The sequence below is a fragment of the Acomys minous genome, assembly GCF_964271855.1.
Source record: "Acomys minous genome assembly, chromosome: 3".
Classification (NCBI taxonomy): Eukaryota; Metazoa; Chordata; class Mammalia; order Rodentia; family Muridae; genus Acomys; species Acomys minous.
In genome coordinates, this window is record NC_140485.1 from 41,658,865 (window position 1) to 41,682,553 (window position 23,689).

General features: G+C 38.7%; 2 protein-coding genes across 3 annotated transcripts in view; one reads left to right on the forward strand and one right to left on the reverse strand.

The window, feature by feature from the left end:
* The window catches only part of DNAJC24 (DnaJ heat shock protein family (Hsp40) member C24), a 41,899-nt gene extending 19,101 nt beyond the window's left edge, over positions 1-22,798 (forward strand). Inside the window, exons 3-5 of the mRNA XM_084775297.1 lie at positions 5,138-5,276; positions 16,132-16,200; positions 21,314-22,798. Of these exons, the coding sequence (XP_084631423.1) occupies positions 5,138-5,276; positions 16,132-16,200; positions 21,314-21,444 (339 nt within the window). The 3' untranslated portion in view covers positions 21,445-22,798. The remainder of the gene's footprint in view (positions 1-5,137; positions 5,277-16,131; positions 16,201-21,313) is intronic.
* IMMP1L (inner mitochondrial membrane peptidase subunit 1) overlaps positions 22,775-23,689 on the reverse strand; it is a 58,707-nt gene continuing 57,792 nt past the window's right edge. For both annotated transcript variants that reach the window (XM_084775294.1, XM_084775295.1), the window contains one exon: positions 22,775-22,939. In XM_084775294.1, the coding sequence (XP_084631420.1) occupies positions 22,871-22,939 (69 nt within the window). In that variant the 3' untranslated portion in view covers positions 22,775-22,870. The remainder of the gene's footprint in view (positions 22,940-23,689) is intronic.

Genomic DNA, 23,689 nt, shown 5'->3' on the forward strand with positions numbered 1-23,689 from the left:
GCCGTCACACCTATCAACTTTAATTATTTCCCTAAGTACACAAATGACAATAAGCTGGGCCTTGCCCTAAGGATTACTTGTAATCTAGCCACTTGGCCACAAAGCAGTATTTCAAGTTCTTACTCATTCCAATAGCAAGTCCAAGACAGCCAAGGCTATTACACAGAAAAACCCTGTTTCAAAAACCCAACAACAAAAGAAACCAAACAAAACCTGTAGATCCGAGGACAGCATTCTGAGCAGCACTAGGGTGACATTGTGACAGCCACTCCTGACTTAGACATCGAAAAAGTACTTAGACTTAGTATGTGGAGAGAATCTAAATTCAGAACAAAAGAACAAAACATTCCATATCCAGCAACCCATTGCCATAGACTAACAGGAATTGATACTTAACAATAAAGTATTAATTATCAGTCAGAAGACAGACAACAAACCACTCCCGGGATAAGACTACCTCAGTGTCTTTATATCTTTTCTAGTATTTTGAGTGATTCTCTACTTAAATATCAAAACAGTTTTTCTAGCTGTTTCTCATCCTGAAGTGGCAAGGGAATTGAGAAATATAAGTTCTTCATTCTTTAATTGAAAAATTTCCCCCAACCATGAGGAAACTACTGGAAAGTTGTGGCTGCTGCCATTTGAGAATAGTGAACTAAACAACTGCTAAAGACTTTGGAAACAGACACCTTTGTACTGAGAGGATGAAGAGTCATGGAGAGGCAGCTGTGGTGACTCACGACTGTAATCTCTGGGCTCTCCTTGCTCAAATAGGATTGCTAGGTGGGCCAGCCTCAACTATTTGGTGAGTTGAATCCCAGGCCAGCCTTGGCTACAGTATAAGCCCTTGTCTCAAAAAAACTTTTTCTTAAAGGATCAAAAAGATGGTATCAGTATTTTTACTTTTGTATTATTGTACTGTTTAATGTGCTTTGATTGTCCTCTAACATTTTTAACAAACAAAGATATTTATGTGGGGAAGGAGAAAGCCCCAAGTGTGTGAAGGCCGGAGTAAATTTGTGCTGTGGACATGGGCACAGCCATGTCAAGGAACTTAGGCTCAGACACATCGAAAAATGTCATGGCCTTCCCCTGTACTGGGGTGAGGCTCAGAGGGATGGCAAAGTCTTCCTCGGATCCAAGTGCAAACGTTGACAGTGCGCGCAGAAATGCTCACCGCAGCCGTCTTCCTGGATGTTCACTGCTCAGACGCTGCCCCTTAGAGAGAGCGCTTCTGAGAGATTCACTAAACCATCTTTCTGATCCAAACCTTGCCTCCTTCTTTAACTGGGTCTAATGACACTGTCTAGGTCAGCTGCATGTAATGGCCCCGCCCACCTATTGCTCAGCTGTATGTAATAGCCCCGCCTCCCATTCTACTCAATATGCTAAACATGCTGAGCTTCTGAGCTACTGCAGTTGCTCCAAGAGCCCAGTTCATCTGACTTCACCTTTCTGTACATGTGTCCTTCAGTTTGTCTTTTCTTATTCCCTTGTGGTCCCCAGTGAAATCAAGGCCTCAGGGCTATGCACAGATAAGGCATACTTATTTATTTATTTATTTATTTATTTATTTTGTGCGTGGGGTTGGGGGTAGGGTGGTGGGGGAGGAGTATTCCATTGGCACATCCACTCAAAAGTAAAACTTTCCATAAGCTATTTGTAATTCAAACTTTTACCCTAATTTTAATTCTTACCAGGCTTTTGATTAACATTTTCTGTTTTAGTGTACTTTTCTACTTTTATTTTAATGTTTTGCTTTGCAATGCTGCAGCCCAGGCTGGCCTGGAACTCACTGTATAGACCAGGCTGGTCTTATTCTCAGCCAACCTCCTCCTTTATACACCTTCTACTGTGCTAGGATTAGAGGAACATTTCACTACACTCAGCTGTTTTTCTCTTTTTTGGTAATAGAAGAATTTTTCACATTTTTCTTTTCCATCTTACAGAGATTAGCTAAATTCTTTCTTTAAATTTAGACATTGCTGAAAAATTTTGCTTTTGAAACATGACCAGTATTCAGTGAAATATGGACTCTCTTGTATGTTTGGCTTGGCCAGATTCAGTGCTATAACTAGCACCCCAAAACATACGGAATACCTTCATTCTTAAAAAGAATTCCCTTTTGCCCATTTCCTCAATTCCTACCACCCATTTCTATCTAGAAACATTATTTTTGTCACCATAGAACCTGTTTGTCAAAACTTTTGTTTCATGTGTTTAAATCCTCTAGCACGTGTTATATATTTGAATGTGCTCCTTTTGTTCAGAGAAATGTTTTAGACATTCTTTATGTGATTTTGACTGTATCATCTTTTTTAACTGCTGAGTAGAATACATAAGGATTTAATTGCATTTATTAATGCACACCCTCCTTGACAGGCATGTGTAGGTTCTACGTTTTCTTAATTTTTATTAATAAGACAATACTTTGTTTATGAGCCTTTTCCTGAATATATGCCTTTATATTTTATTTCTCTTAGGCAAAAAAATCTGAGAGTGGACCCTGGGGTAGATCGGAATTAAACTGTCCTGCAGTTCCCTTTAGCAGTGCACAGATGAGTTCCAGTCTTCCGTGTCACTCAAGTCTTGACGCATGACCACTGACTATTTCCCCCAGTTTGCCCCTTATTCATTTTCTTGTATTACTTTTGATGAGCAGAAAGTTGGGATGTTTGGCAAAATTCAGTTTTATTGTGCCATGTAGTTTACATTTCTGCTTATTTCAATATGCTATATGCCTGTCCTAGGGGCAGGATTAATCCTTTTTGTTCCCATTGAGAAGCTTTATAGTTCTATGGTTGTCTTGTTGCCTGTCTGTGTGTGTTTTGTGTTTCTGGAGATTGAAGCTAGGGCCTTGTACGTACTTAGCAAGCGCTGTACCTCTGAGCTTGGCTTTGTGCTAGCGGGTCTCCCGATGAAGTTCAAGCTGCCCTGCAGCCTGTGGTTCTCTGCCTTTGCCTGCGTGGACTGTGAGCGCAGGCCGTCTCCCCCACACCAGCTGGCTCCGTGCTTTACGTTTATGTCTCTGATTCACCCAGAATGACTTCTTGTGTTAAGAACACGATAGTGGTTGAAGTTATGCTTTCCATGTGGGTATGCTACTCACTTAAAACCATTCAGCATATGAAAACAGCTCTAGTGTGGATCGTGAATGTTCCTTGGATGCCCATGTGTTTATGCCTTGGTCCCCAGGTTGTGCTCTTGGATAATGATAGAAAAACTCAGGTCTTTGGGTATGTTCTTGATGGGAATATTAGAACCCTGGCCCGTTATTGCCTTCTGGCCACCAATAAATGAACAAGCCACACTTGCCACATACTCAGGACATGGTATAATCTGCTACTACAGGCCCAAAGCAATAGATCCAGATGTCATTGGACTATAGTCTCCAAAACTGTGAGCCAAACAAGCTTTTCTCCTTCCAAGATGATTTAGGGCAGGTATTTGTTACAGTAACAGAAAGCTTCGTTGCATTGCTACAATACTTTATAGAGTCAGTTGATCATGTATGTCTGGCCTATTTCTAGGCTCTTTGTTCTGTTCCACTGATCTCTTTGTATCATACTATGAGTCCAAAACTACAGTTTTAGTACTATAGTGTTAAAGCAAGTTTTCAGTTATAAGTATGCTAATCAAATGGTCTTCTTCTTTAAAAAATAAAAAAGCTTCTTGGACTCCATTAGTGTACCGTTTTATATTTTCACCAGCCGTGAACAAGGGTTCTTCTTTCTCCACATCAACTTAGTTTCCATGTTTTCCCCAGCATGCATGAAGTGTACTTGTTGTTCTGTTTCACCAAATAGCACAGTCCCTTTGGCTTTTCTGATAATGATCAGCAGTAGGATGGGGCAGGTCACCATGATAATGCATCTATTGTTAAAGCCCACAGTTAAAAAAAAATTAAACCTACATATTCTGAATTCAATAGGAATCAAAGTTATTTAGCTTTATGTTACCATGACTTGTTATATAAATTTGAACTTAGCAACTTGAATAAAGAGTGAGGGTGCTTGTAAGACCTTGTGTATTTTAAATGTCTGTAAGTCAGAGGCATTACCTGGTTGTGATCATGAGCTGTCTGCTCCATGTGTTATGGAATATAGGCATGCCTGTGTGCCTGTTTTATTGAAACAACTTGAAAAAGAAAAATTTACTGGGTTTATCTTTAAAACTTAAATGTGTTCTGGAGTTTGTTTGTTAAAACTTTCAAAGAAATTATTGGCGGAAAATTTCTAGTTATTACTGTCAAATGATTTCTTATTTACCTGAGAATGAAAAAAAATTACACATGTGAGCATCTGCTCTGCCACCTGCCCGTTGTCGTAACTGAAATGTTAAACTTAATCTTTCTTCAATTGTTTATTGAGAGACTTGTTAGACATAAAGGAGACAAGAGAACTAAAGAGAAAAGGAGGAAAGGGTACGGTAAGCGAGGCTCCTAGCCAGCCACATGTACTTCATGGTTTTGGGTAAATAGTATAAATATTAAAAACATTACTAAAATTTTTTAAGAGTTAGAAAGTTCAATAAAAAAGATGTTTAATGAGTTTATATTAAAATGTTTTATTGAGTTCCTTACAAATGTGGCCTGGAAACTGAAAACATCAAGGCTGAGAGGAATGTGAGAAGTCTTTTCCTTCCTTCCTTCCTTCCTTCCTTCCTTCTTTCCTTCCTTTCTTTCTCTCTGCTTATAGCTAGATTGTTTTAAAATTTCATAAGAAAACCATCTTGCCCATTTTGAAATTATATCTACATTCAAAATATATAAGGAAGCCTTTATTTGTGTGGTTCAGGTCCTGCTGCTTTGCACGTACTTATTTCTCTTTGTGTTAGTCACCTTCTGTAGGTAAATTGTCCATGAGACCAGTGATTCCATGAGCAAATTATCCAGAAAATGCTGTCTTTGCACGTTGTGACAGATCATGTCACTGGTAGATCTGCGGCTATGCAGTGGTCTAATTAACCTGGCAGTTGTCTCCTGTGCCCAACACTGTTGTCTCATTGCCTTGGCATCTTAGTCTCCATCTTCTCATTATCTTCTTAACCAAAGCTCATATTTGATTGTTTTGTTTTGTTTTTGTTTTTTTAAGCCTACTCCACTCAACTATGCACCACCCTTATTTTTGATTGGCAGTATCATCCAGATAAACAAAGCGCAGATGTGCCAGCAGGAACCTTGGAGGAGTGTATGCAGAAGTTCATTGAAATTGATCAGGCATGGAAAATTCTAGGCAATGAAGAAACCAAAAAACAGTATGACCTGCAGCGGCATGGTAGGTGCTTGTGGTGAGGAGGCAGGGCTATGGGCAGCTCTTTGAAGCACACAGCGCACAGGCCATGCCTGGGAGCATTTCCCAGCGCTTGCATCAGGTACTGCCACCACTCTTTCTCATTCTATCATTGTTTTTAATTATGTCCTATGATTAGTATGATTATTGTGTATTTATTAAGAAATTAACAAAGCTACTAAGGTGTAGCTTCTTGTAAGACATGAAAGGTGCTTCCTGTAAACCAGTAAAATGCTCAGTTATATGCCCCAAGTTAATGTGCATTATATACCTAAAACTACTTGGTATTAAACTTAGCTATATATGCATTACAATCTTAAGTGTGGTATTTGGAAGCCTGCGTGCTGTAGCCATGGCCGGCTACAGGAGGCTGTTGTTCGGGTTAGCTCCCACAGCACTGCTGGCTGTGCCCTGTGTTTTAAGGTGGGTCTCATGATTAGCTACTCTTCATGAAGCTGCTGTCAGTGGTGCCTTAGGAATGCACTTGGCTTAAATAATTTTAAAGGTCATTTCATTTTTGCCTTTTGAAAATAGCTCCTTAAAACAGTGACAAGCTGTTGGGAGAAAGAAAGAAAAATGTAGGTCAGGTTTGTCACACATGAACTGTAGTTACACGAAGTGATAGGCTGTCTTTCAGCACTGGCCTTGGGACAGGAGTCCCTCAGCCTATATTTGGACTTTCAATAAGCATCCTGCATGCTAATGGGGAAGTCAAGAGTCCGCTGCGGCTGTGGGGAAAACACTCCGTAGCTTCTCTGCAGTAGCGCATCAGGCTCAACGTGGACTGAGATGTGCGCATAGAAGCTCATGCTAGTTGATTCTTGAGTCCCCTCCCGTGCCAACGCCGGGACACTGTCCACGGCACCAATGGCTCTCTAAGGCTTCTGCTACTGAGACTATGAAAAGTTGATTTGGGAAGCAAGGCTTTACTTATTTTTCTTTTTAATTTTTTTTTAATGTGCATTAGTATTTTGCCTGCATATATGTATGTCTGAGGGTGCCAGGTTCCCTGGAACTGGAGTTACAGACAGTTGTGAGCTTCCATGTGGGTGCTAGGAATTGAACCCTGGTCCTCTGGAAGAACAGCCAGTGCTCCTAACCTCTGAGTCATCTCTTTAGCCTACAAGGCTTTATTTCTAAATGTAACATAACAGAATACAGCCAGTATTTGTAGAAATCACAGGAAGCTGTACCAGTAAAAATACAAGTTTATTTTTAAGTGAGACTTAATTTTTTTCATCTTTCTTCATTGAGACAAGGTAACCTTGTAGCCTAGGTTAGTCTCAAACTCACCATAGGATCAGGCTGTAGGGAGTCATGTCTCTGTTCCCCCCTTTCAATCCATGCTCCCTCTTTCAGAGAACCTGTTCGACTCGTCCCATGGGATGGGACACCAGGCTTTTTACTGTTTAAAAGATCACTGTTTGGTTTTGTTGTCATTGTTTGATTTGATTTTTACTATTAAGACCTGGTGAGTATACCGTTTGAAGGGATTTGCATTGATTTTAAAATGTGTCTTAAATATCTGGTCTTCTGTTTGGTATATGTATTTTACCAGTAAAATTGTATTTCTTGCAGAAAAGATGCAGAGGTATCTTCAGTTGAGAACAAATTCCATCTGTAGGTGCATCCTTATAAACAGGGTTCACATAAGTTTCTGTGACTGTATCAGAGCTAATGTATTTGAATATATTGTAATGCTGATGTGAGCTGGTCCAGCTTCATAAAGCCACAGTTCTCTGGTGGTATGTCCTCACATTTTTTTTATCACTCTTTACCAATGTGGGGTACCAGTTTACTTAAGAAGAATTCACACAAAACTTTACCCTAAGGAGTATCAGACAGAGGCTGGAGAGATGACTCAGGAGTCAAGAGCATTGACTGTTCTTTTAAGAGGACCTAGAATCAATTCCTAGCACCCACATAGCAGCTTAGAACCATCTGTAACTCCAGTCCCCAAGGATCCAATGACCTCTTCTAGCCTTTGTGGGACCAGGCATGAGTATGGTGCACAAAAATATATACAAGCAAAAATTTGCATGCATAAAATAAAACAAAGCATGTATGTCTATGATGTTCAGTGTCTATATTTTTGCTATTTGTAGCCTGTAAACTATAAAGATCATGTGAGTGAAGCTGCCTAGAAGTCTACTTTCCAAAGGGTAAGAAGAGAGCAGAAATCATGAAGTAATTTCTTTTTCTGTGGCATGCAGTAGGATAAACCAAAATTGTAAAGCACTAGGAACTGAGTTTGAGTGTAGTACTGCATGAAGGGAGTTTAAAAGACATTGTAAGTACAAAAGGCCAATAGAGGTACTAGAACTCTGCCTTTCTTTTGAGCTTTTGAGTGTGTAGTTTTAGCATCTGTAGCCTGAGATATCATAGGAACTTTTGTAATTGGTGAACTCACAATAAAGTTTAGAAAAATTATGATTCAGATAAATAAACTTAAGTTTATATGTCAGTTTGCAATGCCAATTGTACAGGTGGGTGATTTACTAAGCTGAGCTGTTCTAGGACAATGGAAGTACAGCTTTTAATTACCCTTGAGTACCTCAAGTAAGTATGTTCTTCACCAGAACTTCTGAACATGAGTGCTCTCTTCCATTTAAATGGCCGCTGGCCTGCTGATGAGAGCTCTCGTATCTAAGTCTGACTTGCTATATTTAAACCTCTAATTCTAGAGCTGCTTTTCAAAACTCTTATGATAAACCTGGTTTGAATACTGATATTAATTTCTTCTTACTCATCAATAGGTGGCTTTTCAAAAGCAAATGAAATGAACTTGAATCTCTAACGGGATTTAGATTTGCTATAAGGGAAACCTTTGAGGGTGCTAATTTGTTAAAGATCAGTGTAGGTTAGCAAGAGAGAGAATTGTTAAAACCAGGTCAGAGCAGTCAGTTTTTCTGGGTCACCCTGGGGACATAGAAATAGCTTTGGTAATGCAGAACTCTTTTTGCATTTGGTGATGGTTATTGTAAAACTTTCTTTTTGCAGTGTTAAGTATATTTATTGCCCAGCTGCCACTGACTTGCAGTGTATGTAAGTTTAGCTGTACTTGCATCATTGGCTGATGTTCAATGCTTCTCCATCTCTCCCAGCTCAGAGTGGTACTCTGGTTTAAAAAGATCCTTATCAGTATTGCCACAGCCATAGATGGATTAGAGGCTAATTTAGAAGATCCTTGGCATTCATGGTTTTTTACTTCGCAAAAGAAGCAACTAAATATTTCTAATGAATAAAATGTGGTAATAGGGCATATAGCCTTAAGTAAAACATAATTTTTTCTCTCTCTCCTATTCATGTCTGTATTCTTGGCATTTTAGGGCAGAGCTGGTCAGGCAAAGGAAAACAAGTCTAAGGATGAGTAATGCTGGGTTCCCAGAGATCTTATATTTTGAAAGTGATGCTAACTAGTGAAATCAACCAATTAGTTCCAGTTGGCATATTTACCATCTTGTTGGTAAAAATGGCTCTAAAACTGCTTGCAGCATTCCCCTGGCAAGTATGTAGTTATCCAAGACCAGGCTTTCCATTTCAACCAGAGGCATACTTGGAGAACTCTTTAAAGATGTGCACGCAAAATGTTCACTGTACTGGTATCGAAAAGATTTTGGTGTCTATATAAATCTTGGGGAGTTTTCTTATATATTAAATACATTAAAATAAACAACAGGATATTTCATGGGAATAACAGAGACCACATGGTTTAGTAGCTTTATAATGTTCTCCTGTGCAGATCTCAGGGTCTCAGTGGCCCCACAGAATGGCACGGGCTATGAGTTATTTCTTTTACCTGAAGAGGAACAAACTTACCATTGCTGCTGATCAGATCAACTAATGCTTAAACAAAATAAGTCGATTGTGTATGGGATCCCTATTTATACCTTATATTACAGAACATCTTGTTCTCGGTTACTGTGGTCAACTGTTTTGGTAATGCTGTACTGTCATTTGCACACGTGCACAGGTATGTGGATGCCTCGGCAGCCTAGCTGAGAGGGATTTGGCAGAGCATAAGAGCTAAGATGCTATTCTTTGCTGAATATAGCAAGTCACTCTTGGTGTTTTATTACACAGTTCATTTCTTTATTAGGATAAATATTTGAACATGGAGGGTAAGGAAATAAATCTTGTTACAATGAGGAATGAATCTTTAAAACTCCACAAATATTCATGTATTAGGTCACTAAATCATCAGTGTAAAATTGGAATTCTTTCTGGAAAGGGCCTTTATGTTTAAGGCGGATTATAAGGGGAAAATGTGCTTTTAAATGTAAATAAGATAACCTTGGGCTTCTAGTCCTTGAGGCCAGTAGATAATTGTGTAAATTATGTCCTAATGCTGACCCTTACAAAATACTTGAATTAGTCAGATTAGGAACTCAGTTTGATTTTAGGAATTTCAAAATTGACTGTAAAAATTTGCTTCAGGTAAAAACTTGTAGATAAGCATCGAGAGCTTTGTTTTTTTGCTGACTGTTTCTGGGAAAAATAAGTATGTGAAATGATGCAGAAAATCTATCTAGACAGTTGAGACTGGCATCTTAAGAAGGACAGGAGAGCGTAGGTGAACTCTCCACGAGGGGCCCCTGCCTCGGCTTATTTGTCACTCACATTATTTTACTTTCACGTGAATGCAAGTAACTATTTTTACCATGCAAAGTATTTTAAGATTGTTTGTTATTAATTTTGAATAAAAATTGAACACTTTCAAGTAACTCAAAGCCTGTTGGCAAAAATTCGGCTGTAATTCTGGTGTGAATGGACACCATTGGAGAGCCTGACTTACCAGGCTGAACGGGGAGACCTTTAGGAAGCACTTACTTTCTTCTCTAATGGATCTCCCAATATCTATTTGTTTATTTGACCTACTTGAAGTTGGTTAGTTCAAAACCAAGAGGCCTTGGCCTTTCCCGTTGTTTACTTCCTTCCTGAGACTTGAGCCAGTCTTACTTACCCTGCTTTGCTCTGCTTTGCTCTGCTCACCACCAGTGTAGGGTTCCTTGGTCCTGCGTATTCATGTCACCCCCACAGCTCCTTCGTCCTTCCTCACACTGTAGCGTACAGCCTGATCACCTCCACTGTGCTGTCATCGTCTCCCACAGTTCCTGACTTTTAGTTGATATTGCTTTCTTTTATTTTGTTCCGTTTAAGAACCTTTATAATTCCCCCCGGACAGCATTTATCTGAAATTTAAATGGGGCAGAAATTTCTTGGCTTGTCCATGTCACTTTTCCCATCCCCCATCTCAAAATCTCTCTCTCTCTCCCTCTCTCTCTCTCTCTCTCTCTCTCTCTCTCTCTCTCTCACACACACACACACACACACACACACTTTCATAATACTACTGCTAGTTTTAAGGGGACTGACAACTGTTAAGAAACCAGATGAGGTAAGAAGTTGCTGCCTTCCTTCCTACACTGGAACTTAAAGCTCCCTCTCCAACAGTGAGCTAGATTTTTCCTCATTTTCTTATACTCTGGTACAGACTTCAATGGGAAAAGTATTAGATAGTAACAGTAAAAATAGTTACTATTTTTTTGCTCACTGGAACTGTGGTAATTGTCTTCTTTTAAATGTTATTTCAATACCCTTGTTAGGAAGATAGCATTATCTGTTTGCTGGAGGTCAAAAGCTTCTTGTGGTTAGCTAATTTCACCAAGGACACATAGCTAGTGACTGATAGCAAGGGACTGAAAGCCATTTACTCCGAGTCTTAATCAGAATACCAGACTAACAAGTTTTGCACAGCTTTTGCAGTTTCACCCAGTCATGGTCCACTACTTTTTAATCTAAATAGTCAAAGATGAGGCATTTTGATGATCCCAACAAGAGGCCAGGCCTATTTCTATGCATTCTATTATGAAGCAGACAGAATTCAGCTTTGTGTCTCATTTGGTACCTATCTCATCCTTTCTTCCCCTCCTGCCCCCCTCCACTACCCCTTCCCGCCCCACCCCCAACACACACAGGGTCACACTTTGTAGCCTTAATTTGTGTCCTTGATTTCCTTGTCTTCAGCCTCAGCTTTCAGAATGGTGGGGTCACAGGTGTATATCCCAGACCTTTCCTGAGTACCAGTTTTACCTCTAGTTTGTAAAACCTCTACAGTTCTTATCTTCAGTGTAGAAAACATTGTAATTGTGACTTTAATTTCATCTGAGAAAAGATTATAGGCTTTATAATTTAATAAACAATTTTAACGCTAAGTGTTACCCAACTCTCAGCCACTTGTCAGAGACTCTGCCAAGAACAGCAGCATGGTGACCAGGACAGATCACTGTCTGATCTTTCCTACTTGGAAAGTCTAATTTCTGACTGTAGTGAAATGTATTTTAAAATGAGATAATTCTTTAAATTACTTGTCTGAAGAAAGACAAATTCTGAGCTAGACCCAGACAAAAACACTAGTGTTTGGTTTTAATTTAAATACATACACAAGTCTTTAAAAGTGAAACAAATGTTTTATTTTTATGCATTTGAAATTGCATAACAATAAAAGTAGGGGACTAATTGCTCCATGGGAGCATCTGAGGGTATGATGATCGTTTGAATAAATGACATCCCCACACGTGAGTGGGACAGACAGGCCAGCAGATGCACTTGATCTCTTGGCCATTATTCAGCTGAGTGAGACTTTTAAACACCTCAGCAATAGTGAACTGTTAAGTCTCTCTCCCCAGGGCTTCAGGTTGCTGCTGTTTTTAAATTTTTACTTACTGGTTTTTCTTTTTCTTTTCTTTTCTTTCTTTTTTTAAAAAATTGTAGCTTCAGTTAGAAAAGTTTACTGGGATTAGAAATGAATTATTTAGATGCTAAAGGGTTGTTTAAAAATTTTGACTATCATTAGGAAGAAGTTTTTAAAGAGTGGAATTCCATTGTCTTACAAGAAGTAAGAAATATTTATTGGTTCCCAAATGGGGCTGAAGAAACTTTCCCTCTTTAGAAGGCTCTGAATGACTCAGCGAGAGCCCTGGTGAGCTCGGCTGAACCAAGCTGCTAATAGTTATTTAATGTTATTCGTCAGTGTGAAAGAATCGCTGTAGATTTTCCTTTTAATCTCTTTGAATTGCAGGCTCATAAACCTCTCTGATGAGCCCTGGCAGTGTTGTCTTAGATCCCACTGTTGAGACAATGGAGCCACAGAATTCTTTCACCTCTTGTTGTCAGACAAACCCAATAGAATGCAAGGTCAGAAGGGCCTATACTTCTAAAGACTGAAAGATTCTTTTTCAAGTAACCACATAAATTATTTGATTTTATCATTATATTCCTCAGGAACCTCACTCTAACTATAATGCACTGCGTTTGATACATAAAAGTAAAATGGAAAGATTGGGGATTGGTGATTGTCCTGTTTCTTTGGCTAAGTTTGTCAGTATGACACAGGGTGTAAACAGACCTTAATATTCTTATCTATCTTCAAAAGAATTGAGCCCATTTTCTAATAAAGAAACTGTATAGTCTCTGCACTCAGGATAGAGTGAGCACACCAAATGCCAGCAGTATGCGCTTTACAAATGGCCATGGGTTGCTTTGTTCTTTTTGGGTTTTGTTTGTTGTCTGTGTTTTTGTTGTTTGGTTTTCCAAATAGTTATTGCCATTATATAGAAAAAAAATTCAGTTTTTAAATCTTCATTTTTAAATCAAGTCAGTTTCTTTTTCTCAGTGTCAGCAGTGTCGTATTTCCACAGGAGAACTTTGAGGTGGAATTTTCAGTTTAGATCAGCTATTAACATGTTTCATTGTAGTAGACAAAATTGTGTGTGTGTGTGTGTGTGTGTGTGTGTGTGTGTGTGTGTGTGTGTGTGTTTCTACAAAAGAAAACAAATTCATCTGTTTGGAAAATTCCATGCCTGATTAATACAGAATTATCAAAGCTACTTACCTTTCAGGGCTCCTGCAAAGTGACTTTAGTGGATAGGGAAGAATTAAGAGTTTTAATTACAACCACAATGGTGGACAAGCAGAGATCATTGTTTAAAAAGAAAGAAAGAAAAACACATGGATTTGTTTGTCCTCCTTCCTGTAATTGTGGTGGGGGTTGGGATGGTTGAGTGGAATTTGCTGCTGCCCCATCCTTGGACACCTGCCTCTCAACAAAGGATCACGCTCACCCCCCACTGCCCACTTTTAGATTCACCTTTTACTTTCCTGTACTCGGTCTGCTCATTATAGAGTTCTCCAGGGATCCAATTTTCCCCTGAGCTAATCACTCAGCCTTTTCAGAAGTTGTTAGATTATTGTCTTTTCAAAAGGCAATAACTCTTCTTTAAAAAAATAATAAAATAACTTTTCTTATTTCTAGTTTTTAAAACAAGAGCTCAAACACACTGCCTTTAAGCCTTGTTGTAAAGTGTAATATGAGTGGATACAAAGGTGCAGAAGTCTGGGTGTCACTGATAGATTTTTTTTTTTTTACCACAAGAGTATCAGTTTAACCAGAAAACCCCTAGACTTCAAGGCAGCACTTCTTGGCTCTCAGCAGCACAGGGAAGGGTTCCTGGCATGTTTCAAACTTGTATTTATGTCAGATCCTAATTTTTAAAACCAGACTCTTGGATTTTTATGCACACAGTATTGAATAATCAACATTTCCATGTTTCCATAGCCACAGAACTCCAACATATTCCTTTCAACTCTGATCTTTGGCAAAGAACTAGCCATTTTTGTGTTCTCTTTTCCTTTTCACCATGAGATGGGCTATGCTAATCTTTTAACCAAGAATAGGTGCTACTCTAAAGGCCCTGTGCTAGGGATGAAAAGGAAGAGAAAATAATGAACTGTGGGAGGATTAATGGAGTGGCACACAAAATAGTAAAAAGATCAGAATAATGGTTGAGTCTCAGTAGAAAAGCAGACCAGTAGGAAGCTGACTTGCTTGTAGTTACATTTACAGGATGCTTCTCATTTATTATTTATTTTCAAGTATAGTGGTATCATGGGTAATTATAATTGTTTATTCTTTTAATACAGTTAGTCTATTCTGGGTATCCAAGCTAGATCAGGCTGAGAAAGCTGATTCCCCCAATCACTGTTGTTTCAGTTGTGTGCAAGATGTAAAGAAATACCAGATACCCTAGGAACTTGGTTGCAAATTGATGATACCTACTTATTCTCCAAATGGGTCTTCTTGCCGTAAATTATCCTCATCCTTCAAATATTAATTTCTTAATTCTAACAAAGAGACTGAATAAGAGACTGAAACATAAGAATTTTTTTCTGTCCCTGAGACTTTCATATTGATATTTAAAAATTAAAATAAAAAAAACTGGAAAGAGGCATGTTTGTTGGCATACACCTTTAATCCCAGCAGGCAGAGGGAGGTGGAGCTCTGTGAGTCTGAGGCCAGTCTGGCCTATATAGTGAGTTCCAGGACAGCCAAGGCTATGTAGAGAGATCCTATCTCAATGGAAAGAAAAAAAGTGTGTGTGTGTGTGTGTGTGTGTGTGTGTGTGTGTGTGTGTGTGTGTGTGTGAAGTCAGTCAGGTATGGAGGCTCAGGCCTGTAATCCCAACATTCAGCAGGCAGGAAGACTACCATGTGTTCAAGACCAGCATGATCTACACACCGTCTGCTCAAGTGCAGCCTGGACTATAAAGTAGTCCTGGTCCGTAAGAGAGAGAGAGAAAGCCAGAAAAGGTAGACAAGTATACTTTGTATAGAATGTAGAAAATAAGTTGTTTTGTTTAAGAACTACTTAACATACTACAAATTATGTATAAGCTATTCAGTGGTCATAGATAGATGGGAGGGTTATTTAGGCCACAAGAGAAAGTCTGTGTCTGGATTTTAGGACAGTTTAAGAGACTGTTGGTACTCAATAAATATAATGTATAATATTTGACATACTTTAATAGAAGAATATGGTAGGCTCAAAATATTGTATAATCTTTTCATTTATTTTTAAATTGTGTAACTCACCAATAAATTCTGAGCAGGTGGTTATTAAATATAATTAAGTTGCAGGCATGCACACAACAGAACAAAGGGACACATTCTCAGCAAGGGAACAGGAGACTAGTGAGACAGCTAAAGAAATTTTCATTGAAGTTGGGGGAGGTTGCTGAATTTCAGTAATGTGTTCCCTTTTCTTTTTCATTTTTTAAAGCATTAACTTCTAAAAGAACAATGCACACATACAGAATTTTACAATGCCTTTGAAAACAGAGTCGTGTGTTTTCCACCCATAGTTGCTTTCTTTGCTCAAAGTCTATATGTTTTAAGTGAGACTTCATGCTTGTACTATCCAGACCATACTCACTATATTTAGATGGATTAACGGCTCCCTTGGACCCTCAATCTGTACAGGAATACTTCAGCCCAGGGAACGGTAGAAGATGCACAGTGCACAGTTGTGCTGTTGGATTACCAAAGCAGTGAAGTCCGTCTCCGTTTGGATTCTCATTCTCTCGCAGTCAGATGACCACCAGCCCCTATGCTTTGTAGAGCTTTGCTCTTTACAGCACCTCTGGACTGATCTCATGTGTTTAAAGAATACCCATTAGTCCGCTTCAGCTGCCATAACACAACACTGCAGACCAGGTAGCTAAGCAGAATTTCTTTCTCATGGGTCTGGAGGCTGAGAAGTTTGAGATCAAGATGTTGGTCAGTTCTGTTTCTCATCAGGGCTGTTCTTCTGGCTTGCTGTTCTTCATAAAGATTTTCCTCTGTATCTGGGTAGACATGAGATATGACCTCTCTGCCTCTGTGCTAATGTCAAAAGCAGTAAAGTAGCTCGAAGATGCTTCATAGTACGTGTTTGAATGGCCACAATGGAGATGCATTATCAGCATTCTTCATTATCAAAATTGTCTTGCTTTGTATTTTACAGAAGATGAGCTAAGAAATGTGGGACCAGTGGACACACAGGTGCACCTTGAAGAGATGGTCTGGAACAAAGGTTGTATTTTATTTTGTAAAATAAGGATATGTAGAAGTCTTAAATAATAGCTTTACCTTTCCACATACAGTTTTGTACAGTTTTGTTTTTATCAACTTTACTTATTGAGGTATTATATGACTCATTTCTCATTATTTTCTATTTTAATTAAGTATATAAGGGTTTTTCTTTCATTTTCTTACTAGTATGATTTTTGCATTAATATGTATAATATGGTTTTAAGAAGTAAAAGTGATAATATTGTTCATGGTGACAAATAAACTCCTGTCAGCATTTCTTTTTGCCATATATGGAATCAGGAACTGCTAGATCATTTTAGTGTTCCAACCTTCTGCTTTAAAAGAGATTGCTGTTTCTCTTTGCCCTCCCTTTCACTGTTTGGTTTTGTTTGAGCCAAGGTCTTGTGTATAGCCTGCTACCATCACATCTGAAAATCCCTAGGCTAGCTGAAAATGACCTGATGTTATCCTCCTGCCTCCTCCTGCTGAATGCTGGGGTGCAGGCACAAACCACCACCTAGTGCTGCTCTCACTGTCATTCCGCTGGCCTTGCCTACCTCGGTCCACGTCCTTTTTCTAGAGTATTAAAACTGCAGTAACAATGTAATTTTCACATTCTTCTGATCTTTGCAGTTGTTGTGGCTACACACGATTAGATTAGGAAAACACCAGTTCCTGATGGGAACCATGAGCACTGTACTTCAGTGCTTCTCTGGGAAAGTCTAATTACCATTTCCTAAAATTGTTTTATAGATTTATTTCTCAGCTTAGGATCCAGTTCCTGTAAAGGCTTATAGAAGCTCACTAATGAATGGGGTACTGTGATAGGCACAGCCACCCTTCTTAAAATCAAGCTTCGTTTATAATGGCAAATTCTTTACCTAATGCTTTGAGGAAGAGAGTCACAAGCATTATCGACTTAGAAGAGGAATCATGTTCTGCCTATGGACTCACTCTGTGTGTAGCCATCCAAAGTGAAATTCTGGTGTAAAAGCTGATATTTACTATGGAAAACCAGAGTCCTGGGGTCTTCCATGGTGGACTCATTGCAGCAACAGGAGGGGCTGCTTTTCTGAAAGCAACAGTGACCTGCTCTGCATTGCTAGCTTGTGGCGGGACAAACTAGACTGTGACATTCATTCTCAATTTGTCCAACTAAATGTATTTTTAAAAATATGCCTTGGGGGCTGGAGTATATATACTTTGGCTTCCATTCAGATGGCTCAGTGGTTAGGAACATTGGCTGCTTTTGTGAAGGGCTGTTCTCAACACCATGTGGCAGCTCACAGCTGTCAACGCTCAGTTCCAGAGGATCCACCACCCTCCTTTGGCTTCTGCAGGCACTGCATACATGTGCTCCACAGACATGCATGCAGGCAAAACACCACATACAGGGAAACAAAGTTAAAACAGTTTTTAAAGTATACTTTAACTCCTTGTTACTTGTTAAGCATTTAGTTGCTTACTAAGCAAATTAGCTCTTGGTGTAGGAGGTAATACTTTGCCTGCTAATGGCGTCTAATAGCATGAAAACAGGATAAGCTGATTTTTGTAATTTTTTTCATTTATATTTGAGCATTTTGATTTTGTAGTTTTAAGATTCTATCTATCATCTACGTATTGCTTTATTAAGGGGGCATCTCACTTAATCCAGACTAGGTTCAAACTGTCACGATAGAGCTGGAAAACCTTGAACTCCTAACCCTCCTGCTTCCACCCTCCAAGTGCTGGAATTATAGGCATCTCTCACCAGGCCCAGTCTAGAACTTTATTTTAAAGACAAAATGCGAAATGGTAGTTAATTCCAACATACTAAAGAAAGAACAGAAAATGGAATCACCAATAGTTATCAGAAGTATGTTTTTCCCCTAGATCAGAGAGTGTGTATGCACATGCACGCACATGGGGGGCTGGATGAACTTGTCCATATGCAGGCCACACGTTGATGATAGATAGTATATTATTTCAATTGCTTCTCACGTTATTTTTTGAGGTCTTTTTACTGAGTACAGAACTGAGATTGGCTAGTCTAGATGGCCAGTAAGTCCCTGGGTCTCTATGTTTCCACTCTCTGCTGACCCACTGACCCACTCACTAGTACTAGGGTTACAGGTGTGCCACCACAGCTGCCCTCTATATGGGTGCTGGGATCAAACTTGCCCTCAGGTTATGCAGTAAGCCCTTTACCCACTGAGCTATTTCCAGCCTCTTCTAAAATAATCTTCATAGTAAAAGAGAGCAGAACTTCAGCTACACCAGTGAGTCAGTAAGAAGTGTACACAGATAATCTTACACACCTCAAGCCAGGGCTGTAGCTCATTGGTATAGTGCTGGCCTCACATGCATGAGGCCCTTGGTTTAAGTTGTAAAGAGAGAAGCCATCCATATTCTCCTGAGAAAAATGAGCAACATTTGTGTTGAAGTCTGGATACTAAAAGGAGCATTAAAAACTAAAGAAAGTTTTAAACTAACTTTTTGTGGTTAGAAAAAGTAGTCTTAAATTTTTTTTAAAAAGCAGTCTTAGCATATTTAGTTAATAAAAGGTCTATCAAGTGGGCAGGTTATATGGTTTAGATTCTTTCAGGATCATTTTCACAGTGGCCTTGGGTAGTGAAGATTTAATAAAGGAAAAGTTGTAAACATGCAAATGCGAGACATGGTCTAATAGTGCATTATGCTGAAAACATGTTCCTGGTATCACTGGGACATTAAGACTTCAGTGAAGATAAGAAATTTCATCCAGATGTGAAGATGAAAACCCATGACAAAACTCCAGGGTGGCCCATGGTGCCCTTTGTGTCACTTAGGAGTTTATTACATCAGGTGTTTCTTAGTCTTCACTGAAGTAGTTTTAAAAGGTGTGTGTGTTGTGGGGACTTACCTTAAGAAACCTAATGGCCAATATATAAAATAAAATAAAATAAAATAAAATAAAATAAAATAAAATAAAATAAAAAACATATCCCAAAAAGAAAGAAGGAAGAAAGAGTAAACAGGAAAGGGGAAGGAAAGGAAAGGAAAAGGAAAGAGAAAAGAAAAAGTCCAATGGCAAAGCCAGGCATGGTGGCTTCTTTATTTTTTGAGAAAAGGTCACATTATGTAGTTCTGGCTGTCCTGGACCTGGGTATGCCAGTTCTCCCAAGTGATGGGATTAAAGGCTTGGGTCACCAGGCAAGGCATGGTGGCTTCTAATTTGAGCCTATAATGCCAACACTTGGTAGGCTAAGGTAGGGATATTGCACAGTTCAAAGCCTATAACAGCTACTCAGTAAGACACTGTCTCAAACCAAAAAGAGAGAAAAGAAGAAGAAGAAGGAGGAGGAGGAGGAGGAGGAGGAGGGAAACAAAAGGAAAGAAGCAAATGAGAGCAAGAAGAGAGGAGGGGAGAAGGGAGGGCTTGTCAGATGGATCCCAAGGACCTACATGGTGTAATGAAAGAATCATCCAATACACACATTTTATCTCCTGACCTCTACACACATACACACAATAATGATAATAATAATGATGATGATGATATAAATAAAAATAAATTGATTTTCAATTTTTAAATAATTAATGTAACTAATCATTTGAAAACATGCTTTCATTAGTTACATGTGTATGTGTGTGTGTGTGTGTATATATATATATATATATATATATATATATATATATATATATATATATATGTTGGCTTAAACAAGGGAGATCTTTGCATTTCTAAATTCAAAATGAGATTACTTTTGTTTATGGAGAAAATTCACATTGAGATAAAGAATTAAAAGCAAGAACAGGTTTATGTTTTCCTTTTTGATAAGGCAGCATATAAATTTGGCTTATTAGTCCATTCTTCCAAGACTGCATTTTATACAGAGCAAGCGCAAGGCAGCTGAATCTCATTTCAGCCTCTCTCTTCCTCCCTCCTGCACAGAATGAGCTCTAAACTTTGAGAGTCAGCTGAAGCCACTCAGGATCCTGTGCCCACTGAGATGTCACTTGTCTCTAAGTTATGAGTGCAGTGAAGTAAATTATGCCCTGGTGAGTTCTGATAACTACAATACTTCACAGAGACAGCAAACTAGAACAGCAGCAGGATCAGAGGCTTTCATTCAAAGGACAGTAGCATCTACATTTCCCATTCCCACCATTATTAGAAGGGATGCTGGTACACGTCTGCAGTCCTGGCACCCAGAGGCTGAGTCAGGATAACCAGAGTTCAAGGCCATCCTAGGCTGCATAACATAATTAGGGCTTTACAAATAAAATTTAAGAAGCTGGCAACATGGCTCAAGGAATAAAGACCCTTAGGGTCAAACCTGACAACCTGAGTTTGATTCCCAGACATGGCGGAAGGGGAGAACTGACTTCCACAAGTTGTTCTTTGACCGTCATATGCATGCCACACCATATGTATATGAGAAAATAATGTAGGAAGACAACCTTTATCAATCTCTAGCCTCCATATGTGTACACACACACACACACAAATGTAGTACATTTTAAAAATACAAATTAAGTACTGGAGAGATGGCTCAGCCATTAAAGGCCAGGCTCATAACCAAAAAAATGCAAAGTAAAATTTTAAAATGCCATCATTAAATGTACTATTTGTATGTGGTTTTCCTATGGTACTTACCATTTTAAATATAAAGCAAATAAGTGCATAACTCACAGGGAAAATAACCAACAAAATAAGCAAACACTTGACGTGGCATTGTATGAAACATGAGTGATGGCTTGAGAGAAACAGTTTGGGCAGCCACCTTCCCTAGGAGAGTCTTCAGCAAACACCATGTTCCTTTTATCCTCACTGTAACATCTTAAATGCATTGCTGAGAAGAATATAAAATTTTCAGGATTCTTAAGAAAACAAAAATTCCATGTAGATTTCATAGTGTACTCTGAGCATTTTTTGCTGTAGCCCCATCTGTGAATACTGAATACTGAGTCGGTGCCCCCATCTATCACCACTACAGATAGACACTGTTCCTATGCATGAGAATTTCTCCAGCTCTCCTTTAAACTCACTTGTATCTGTACCTGGATTTTCTGGAACATGTTCTGTATTTTGAATGATTTTGGCAAAGCAGGCGACTGTAAGCATCTGAGGCATTACTTTGTTTTCTCTGTAGATGATGAGTCTTTTTCTCTAAGCTGTCGATGTGGTGGAAAGTATACTGTCTACAAGGATGAAGCAGAAGAAGTGAACCTCATTTCTTGTGATACGTGCTCACTGATTGTGGAACTCCTTCATCAGAGCTGACTGCATTCCTGCGATCCTTTAGCTGCAGTCAGCATGGACAGATGCCTTGTTGATGTTACCTATACAATTTGCATAGATAAGATGAAAACTTCAAGTAAAGACACTTCAGATTAATGAATTAATTCAGTTATTTATATCTACCTGAAATGTGTAATTATAAGGTATCACAAAAAAGACTTGAATTATATTTTTTCAATTTCATGTGACAACTTTTGTTTCCTCCTTGGTACATAAGTTTTTCTTTTTTAAGTAAGTATAAATGTCTTTTTTTAAAAAAAAAATCAGGTAACAGCATTCTTTATAGTTACTTTGCTTTGTTTTTTGTTTAAATCTTTAACGTGTGTGTGTGTGTGTGTGTGTGTGTGTGTGTGTGTGTGTGTGAAGGGCAGAGGACAATCTGTGAGTCTGTGAGGAGCTGATTCTTCTCTTCTTCCTCCAAATAGATCCCAGGGGTCAACTTTGAGTTGTTAAGTGCCTGAACCTGCTGAACCGTCTTGCTGCCCTTAACTATGAAATTGTTAACCTAAAAGATAATGGTATTCTTTTCTGAATTTATATGCCTATTGTAAACCTATCATAATTTCTTAGGCATTCAAATTAGATTAGAATTTTTGTGCATAAAGTGTGACCTGAATATGGATCTCTATGAATTTATTCCAAAGCTGGTAAAGAGGACCAAGTATTAGAAAACGTGGCTCTAGTCCTGGCCCTGTGTGTCTAAAGCTTGCAGTAGCTACCATAACTTCAGATGTAATTTAGGAAAATCTAAAAACAAAAACTGAATTTAAAAACAAACAAAACCAAACCAAACTTGAACTTTAGAGCTGACTTTTATTTGTCCACCTCTGACTAAGAACAGCCTTCATTTCATTACTGGTACACGGAGGGGCTTTTCTAACGAATTATTGCTGAATACAGTAGACTGTAGATGTCCTATCCTACGTGACTTCCCTTGTATATACCTCTGTATACTATGTAGACCAGAATTCATCTCATGAATACAAGGGAACCCACACAGACTGCTGCTCAGATGGTTCTGTTAGGTCTCCCCTTGCTGTTGTCAGAAGAGCTTAGACTTGGGATGTTTAGTCTTAGACTCCTGTAAAGGGCTGGCACATGAGGTCAGTCACGTGACACCACACTGCTTGCATTGTACAGGAACTACCAAAATTCAGATATGAGGTAGTCACTTGGATTTCTTCCCCAAGATATTTTATAACATAAAATCTAGAAGGAAAACTTGTTTTGGATTAATTTTTATCCAAATACTTTTAGTTAATTGCAGAGTGTGATATTTACTCTTACATCTAATTAAAAACATAAATAAAACTGAGTAGCAAATAGTTTATTAAAAGTTCATGGTTTCAACTGCAGTAAAAATTCATTTAAATGGGAGACAATAATCAAATCAAAAAGTAAATGCTTGTTAATCATCAGAAAATCTGTGGTCATTTGGGTTGCCACGCAGAAATCCAAAGTCACTGAAAGGCCAAATCTGTAAAATGACAACAGTTGAAGACAATTAATGAAAATTCTATCATCATGATGCTCACTTTTCCTGTCCTCTGTGTTAGAGAATGCAGTGCATTCTTTTCACCACTTTGTGAAAATAAACCTGTGTGTCTAATTTAGGGCATTCAAACACGATACCAGAAACCCTGCTTCTTTAGTGTATCAATATAAATTTGTGAAGACATGTCTGTTTTCTTTTACCAACCTAAAATAAGTTACACTATCAATCTATGGTACTTGACATGGTAAGTGCTTGCATACGGCATCTGTTTAAGTATAAAGAACCCTGACCATTGTCCAGTTACTGTAGGTATTCGTGAGTTTTTCTTCTTAGGCTCTGTGATGAAGGGCAAGCAGGTGTGGTAATGCGCACCTGTAATCCACATCTGTGATGTTAGCAAGATAAGAGAGCTTAAGGCTAGCCTGGACTACAGAGTGATAGCCTGTCTCCAGACAAAACTGTATCAATCAATAATGGAAGAGCCAATGAAGATGACAATGTCATCTAAGGCTCGTACATTCACTAGAGCCATGCACCTGCCTATGGTTTGCTGTATTATTCCAAGTAGATGGAACCTGGGCTAGCTAAAATGCCAAGATATGACTATGGCTGTAAAAGTCACACATGACACAGGATTTGGTTTCTGTAAACTCAAAGGTTACCTAGGCTATTATGAATTTAGTTTGAATTTTATTATAAAATTTGCTCAGTTATTCCGCTTAGGAGCAGGAA